Here is a 7,232-nt window from a genome sequence, read left to right as displayed (position 1 = left end):
CTACAAATGAGCTTTGCAAATTACACTCACATTTCAAAAAAATCACAAACGTGCAACTAAATGTAAAGTTGAGGGGGTAAAGTACAGTTAAATATAAAGTTAAGAGACTTACTATATTTAACCCTAAAAAAATCTCAAGAACGGAACAAATAGTGGGTTATAAATTTTTGTATTTATTTTAATACATAAAAAGTAGTGGATTATAACCAACCCTATCACCAGTTAAATTTAAAATTTAAAACTTTCCCATAATTTACTTCATAAATCGTTTATAGTTTGTTATTTATATTTTAAATTCTTTTTTTCTCCTTAATTAAAGACAAATGCTCATTCACATGCTATTTTAATATAATTTTAATTCGGAAGCATACAACATGATCAAGAAACAGCAATGTATTGCAGAAGGATTTTTAGCAGAGACCATCTCAATGATTTTCAAACTTTTCATTCTTTTTTCTAGATTTTTGTATTTATTTTAATACATAAAAAGTAGTGAGTTATAACTAACCCTATCATCAAACAAATTTAAAATTTAAAACTTTCCAATAATCTACTTCATAAATCGTTTATAATTTGTTATTATACTTTAAATTCTTTTTATTTCTTAATTAAAGACAAATACTCATTCACATGCTATTTTAATACAATTTTAATTCGGAAGCATACAACATGATCAAGAAACAGCAATGTATTGCAGAAGGGTTTTTAGCAGAGACCCTCTCAATGGCTTCCAAACTTCTCATTTTTTTTTTCTAGATTTCTGTATTTATTTTAATACATAAAAAGTAGTGGGTTATAACCAATCTTATCACCAAACAAATTTAAAATTTAAAACATTCTCACTATCTATTTCATAAACCATTTATAGTTTGTTATTTATACTTTAAATATTTTTTACTCCTTAATTAAAGACAAATACTCATTCGTATACTATTTTAATACAATGTTACATTTTTATAATTAAGAAATATTTGTCACCATACTAACCCTATAATCACTCTTACAAATGAGATTTGTAAATTACAATCACATTTCAAAAAAATTACAAATGTGCAATTAAATGTAAAGTTGCGGGGATAAAGTGCAGTTAAATGTAAAATTAAGGGGTTTACTATATTTAATCCTAAAAAAAATTTCAAAAAATGGAACAAGTAGTGGGTTATAAATTTTTGTATTTATTTTAATACATAAAAAGTAGTGGGTTATAACTAACCCTATCACCAATCAAATTTAAAATTTAAAACTTTCCCATAATCTAATTCATAAAACGTTTATAGTTTGTTATTTATACTTTAAATTCTTTTACTCCTTAATTAAAGACAAATACTCATTCACATGCTATTTTAATATAATTTTAATTCGGAAGCATACAACATGATCAAGAAACAGCGGAACCAATTAAGACTAGATTTTGATATAAAAAAAATTAGATTTAGATGCCACTGGCACGTTGCTGTAACTTGCGATGCCAATTAGGACTATTTAGCCTTTTTTCTGTAAAGATTTAGGACACTATAAAGATTATTTAGGCAAATCTTGCCTCATCGGTGATTTGAGTATCAAATTATTGAATATATTACTAATCCTATAATATCAGTCTGCTACAATAAATAATATTTTACTAGTATGTGGTATTTGCGTACAAAATTTCAGAGGTAAATCAAATACTTTTACTTATACTCTATATAATTTGAATAATTTTTTAGCGAATATAACTTTGTACAATTAGAGCTATCAAATTGTATAACAATCACAATTTAGATTTTGCTCGATACCTGCGCAGTTGGTGAATTTCATCAGTAACACTAAATCAAACTTTTGATGTTGTTTTATATTCTTATCAATATGTATTTCAAAAAATTATAGGTTTAAAAATGATACATTTGTTTGAAAGTTAGTTACATGGTTTAGATCAAGCAATTTTACAATATCACAAGGATTATTGATAGCAAATTCAAAGAGAATATGGATATCCGAATATACAATCATGCATACGGTAAACTTACTCTATTTAATTTAATTACTGCACAAATTTTTTAAATTCATAATCATAACCTATACCTTCTTTCATTCTTACTAGGTTAAATATTTTCGAATACTTACTTACATTCAGAGTATTAACATAGAAAACATGTTCTATGAGCTATGCAAAAATTATGGACAACTATGTGAAAGTCATTTTTCAAAAATAGCGTGTATGCATTGTAATGATGTGGTCGACACTGTTGCTAGGCAATTAATTTCATGTACCTTTAATTTCAACAAATTTTTCTGTATTGTATATAACATTTTATTTGTCAAACAGGTACAATATTAACATACAAATAAAAAATTCTAGTGGTAACATGCATCTTAATCTACAGGACAGACATGCACGATTCGTATTTGGTTGTGATACTTTTTATCTCTAAGAATTAGAGAGGAAGGTAGAATTTCTTGATATATGTTTATTTTTTATAATGTTATTTATAAACTATGTAAAAAAAATATACTAATTTTGAATTTCGCACGTACTTAATTTTCAAGACAATGGTGATAGGTTGTTCAACCAATGAATCAATTCATGCAAAGATCGTGCATTTTCATTTGTAGTACGCATTTCACAAAATTCAACAGAATTAATTAAATTATCAATTTTGGCTTTCGTACTTAAAGTTGATTGGTGTGAAGAATGTTCACACCTTCATGTAAGATTATCAAATCGAATGCATAATATTTGTAAGTATTTCATTTTAACAACATTTAATTACATTCATTTTTATTCATATATTATTCATTTTCTAATATAATTTTCTATTATTTTTTCAGGATCTATCTTCCCAAAAAAGGTAAATTTTGAATAATATACATATTCTATCATATTTCAAACTATTGTTAGATAGATATTAATTTTAATTGTGTTGGTACAATTTTTTAACATTTTTTAATTCACCCTTTTATTTTATTTTTTCAATAATATCAGCACCGTACGTAGCACGGATATTCACACTAGTGGCTATTTAACCATCTTTTCATCTTATTGAAATGAAATCTTGTAAGTAAGGCACTTCCTTTACAATCATTTGGGAGTTTGAGTCACAATGAATAAATGGAAAATAACTGTTGATCTTTTTAAGAGAAGAAAAGAAATAAAATCTACTTGATTTTTGCTATTATAAGAATGTACAGAATTGTTGCTTCAAAGAACCAAAAAGGTGAAGGAAAATAGAAAAGTTGGCATTTTTTTTTTCCGCCAGAACTCATGGATGGTGTCGTTGGTGCTGGTGGACCTTTACGCAATCCCATTATCCTGATCCTCTCCCAACCCAATAAGGCAAAGTAACAGCCCCCACCCCCGAATTTGCCCACTTTCCATCCGTCCATCCCTGCATCATAAATCTCTCTCAATTCATAATATTCCTTGCTCCCCCTGCTCCTCTCTTCCTATTTCCTTCTTTTCCCACCGCCTTTTCCTCCCTCCGCGCGTATTATATGCATTCAACAGTTGTTCTTATCACATACCGTCAACACCTATACACTTCTTTCTTGCCCATCCAGCCCCCAATTCACCTCAACCCCCTGCAAAACCCAGAAGTTTTCGTTTCCCTATTTTTTTACCTGCAGAATCCTTCCGCTTAAGCCAAAATTTTTTTTTGGGAAGAAATTTCGGTATCAAAAATCTTCTCTATGATCATGTCAAGGATTCGATTTTCATGATGCCTGCGGCCTAATTGTATATTAGTTTTCATTCACACAGAAATCTTTTCCTTTTCATTTATACAGAAATCATTTCTTTTCAATTAGTTTGAAAATAGTATGGGTAATATTGGAAGTACAGGCGTAAACAACCGGCGAAGAAGCGGCAGCCGGCGGAGCCACCCACCGCCGCCGCCCCCCCAGCCACCTCAACCTGAGATTACTGCCAACCGATACGTTTTTGCCGCAGCGACCCCGTACCCTCCCCAATACCCAAACCCTAATGCTCCGCATCCCTATTACCAGTACCCTGGCTACTATCCGGCACCGCCACCGGCTATGCCGGTGCCTTTACCGGCTCCATACGATCACCACCACCGCATGGACCCGCCCCATGTCAATTGGGTCAGTGGCCGTTACCCTTGCGGGCCAATGATGCAACCACCCACACCCTATGTGGAGCATCAGAAGGCGGTCACCATCCGGAACGATGTTAATCTGAAGAAGGAAACTTTGCGGATTGAGCCCGACGAGGCCAATCCTGGCAAGTATCTTGTTGCTTTCACGTTTGATGCTACGGTTGCTGGGAGGTATATTTTTATCCCATTCTTTTATGTTCTTACGTGGATTTTTATTACAATGTGCAGTCGAATTGTACATTTGAGCTTTTTTTTTTGTGTCCTGATTTCAAAGCTTTGATTTTTCTGTTGTTTTACATTTGATTCTTGAAACTCAATAAGCTTTGGTGACTCAAATGGTCCTATGGGTTTTACACCGTTTTACTGCTTTACTGGTTTACCCCTTAGCGTGTGGATGGATCGAAATTAATTGTTTGTGCAGTTTGAAGTTTCTTGGACAGAGGTGTTGAATGGTAGTATTCAATGAGGAACCACTTGTTTGCCTCCTAACTGTTTCAGTTGCTCAGTAGTTCTTGAGATGCCCTTTACGCATAAACATATTGATTGAGGTTCTTTTAAGAAAAAAATGTGGCTGGTATCGTTATAGTTCTATAGAAAAAGGTTATGCAGCGTTATCTCATTTTGATCAAGTTTCATTGTCAAGAAGAAATCTTGTAGGAACACTTGTTGATGATAGGTCATATAAAATTTTTTAATGTTTATATTTTGATCAAGCATGGGTGATTTAATACTCAGTCTGTTCGGGCCATAATGATTAATGCCAAAAGTTATTATTTTTGGACGAGGACTTTTGTAAGTTGATGTTTACAGCATCATAAGGAAAATATATAATTATATATGCGCGTGAAAGTAGTCATTTTATCTTGTTTTCTTTGTTATCAATTTTTTAAAATTAGAATACTCTTCTCAGTTAATCAAATATGGCATTTCAACTAGTTTTTTTACTTATTTGGTTTTAATTGTTTTACTTTCTTTGAATGGGATGCTTACTCCTTAATTAGAACTCTAGAAGCTTTGTCTTGTTGAAGTCTGAGTTTTCATGCTCTATGCAGCATCACCATAATTTTCTTTGCAAAAGAAGGTGAAGACTGTACTCTTACTCCAATGAAGGATAGCTTACTTCCACCAGTAACAGTGTCTTTCGAAAAGGGCTTAGCACAGAAGTTTAGACAGCCCTCTGGAACTGGCATAGACCTCTCAATGTTTGAGGAAGCAGATTTGTTGAAGGAGGGGGAGATGGGTGTTTACCCCCTAGCTGTGAAGGCAGAGGCATTTGCAGATAATCAGAGTACATCAGCGGATGGAAACACAGAGCCAGAACCTGGATCGACAAACTCTCAGATTACCCAGGCGGTGTTTGAGAAAGAGAAAGGTGAATATCAGGTCAGGGTGGTGAAGCAAATCTTATGGGTCAATGGCATGAGATATGAATTGCAAGAAATATTTGGGATAGGCAATTCAGTTGACAGTGACTTCGATGGAAATGATCCAGGAAAAGAATGTGTAATATGTCTTTCAGAACCCCGAGACACTACTGTCCTTCCATGTCGACACATGGTACTCTACTATCTTCTCTTTTCTCAGTTGTTGTTTTTTGGACTTTGTGATTCATTCTTCTGGAACTCATCTTATTCACCACAATAGAGTCAGCATTCTAGTCTCATTACATGAATCTGTGTAGCTGATATAGATTGAAAAGACTGCTCATGCTTTCTTAAGTTTTATGCCTACTTGCCATATAGTGCAATAATTGAGTTAAAATTTCTGAATGCAGTGTATGTGCAACGGATGTGCCAAAGTTTTGAGGTTCCAAACAAATAGGTGCCCAATTTGCAGGCAGCCAGTTGAACGGCTTCTGGAGATTAAGGTTAGCAATGCAGCTGAGGAATGAAGACGAGTGTTCCATTGTGTAAAGTTTCTTTTATCTCCTTTTCTTTTGTCTTCTTGTCTGCACCCATGTTTTGGTTGCACCTATTTTGATATGATTTTAATCAGGCACGAAAGTGCACGAGTCTTGGATGTAATGCAAACTGAGCTCATTGCTCATAGTTTAATGGCTCCTTACTCGTAAGGTGCTTAATGATACTTCCTGCTACTCATTATTTGCTCAACTATGTACAGTATGAAGCGTGTTTTCTAGCTTTGTTACTTTACTAGCGTGATTTTTTTTCTCCTGTTGTTTCTCTGATTGAAATTCTACAACCTTTTGCAATATTTCTCCTGTTGTTTCTCTGATTGAAATTCTGTGACCTTTTGCAATATTTCTGGCTTGTCTTTATAAGTTTATTGTCATCCACCCAAGAAAACTCTCGTTGTGGTCTTTTGGTGATGGTCCTAACACTCACATTATTTACTTTAAGGTTTAGTTTGAAAACCTGCAGGCTACATGCTTTCCTATTTTTAAACAGCTTTTAGGTGTCTGCTTTTGGGCCCAATTTAATGGAATTTGGATGATTCAGCTAAAGCTCTTTGCTAAATTAGCTTAATTGCTATTGGATTGTGGTTGTGGAGTAATTTTCTCTTTTAATTGCAATAGTTCCAACTGTTAAGTATCTTAGTTACCTTTGACGGTTTGTTTGGCGTAGGCTTCTTGTGAAATGAAATTTTGTGATCAGCTTGTGAGATATGTGAGGGGTTTGCGACTCTTTATTATGTCTTCTTCAGGAGTCCTCTGAAACCAGTGATGAATATGTATTTACTCAGCTTCATTTTGATGGAAGAATATGGTATTTGCTAATACAATAAATGAGAGCAAGGGTGGTTTTGAAATCATATGATAGGGTGGTTAGGGGAAGTTCAAAGTTGTTTTTTTTCTCGTGGATGTCCATTAATGCTGATGGAGAGAAGTTGCTCATTTTTGGTGTCAATCGCCCAACTTGTTTCTCCCCTTTTGTCGACCAAAATCTGGAAAAAGCAGTTCCGGGTACTGGGTGTTCAACATATATTTTAACGGTGCGGCGGTTCTTGAAATCTTATCGTGGTTCAGGGCATGTTGCTCAAAGGGGAATTATTTTGCTTTACTCAAAAATCATAAAAGTTTATGACGTCTGCGTTTACTCTCAACTTTGTCCACGACCTTAAGCCTTGTGGTAGTACAAAAAACTGGAAGTGGAAGGTCGAGGACTGGTGATGCCAGGT

The 7,232-nt window shown here is 33.7% G+C and overlaps 1 protein-coding gene across 1 annotated transcript; it reads left to right on the top strand.

The window, feature by feature from the left end:
* Positions 1 to 3,342: 3,342 nt before the first annotated feature.
* Positions 3,343 to 6,242, top strand: LOC140009293 (probable E3 ubiquitin-protein ligase LOG2). The gene is made up of 3 exons (XM_072054423.1): positions 3,343 to 4,265; positions 5,147 to 5,651; positions 5,869 to 6,242. Exons 1-3 carry the CDS (start codon positions 3,796 to 3,798, stop codon positions 5,983 to 5,985), a joined length of 1,092 nt encoding a protein of 363 aa, XP_071910524.1. The 5' UTR covers positions 3,343 to 3,795; the 3' UTR covers positions 5,986 to 6,242.
* The last annotated feature ends 990 nt before the right edge of the window (positions 6,243 to 7,232 follow it).

The sequence above is a fragment of the Coffea arabica genome, chromosome 6e (assembly GCF_036785885.1).
Source record: "Coffea arabica cultivar ET-39 chromosome 6e, Coffea Arabica ET-39 HiFi, whole genome shotgun sequence".
Classification (NCBI taxonomy): Eukaryota; Viridiplantae; Streptophyta; class Magnoliopsida; order Gentianales; family Rubiaceae; genus Coffea; species Coffea arabica.
This window is presented reverse-complemented; position numbering and strand designations above follow the sequence as displayed.

What these genes read in the sequence shown, in the direction of transcription:
- LOC140009293 (XM_072054423.1), top strand. Translation starts at nt 3,796, where the DNA reads ATGGGTAATATTGGAAGTACAGGCGTAAACAACCGGCGAAGAAGCGGC. An exon ending in GATGCTACGGTTGCTGGGAG is followed by an intron (nt 4,266 to 5,146) that starts GTATATTTTTAT and finishes TGCTCTATGCAG; the next exon opens with CATCACCATAATTTTCTTTG. An exon ending in TCCTTCCATGTCGACACATG is followed by an intron (nt 5,652 to 5,868) that starts GTACTCTACTAT and finishes TTCTGAATGCAG; the next exon opens with TGTATGTGCAACGGATGTGC.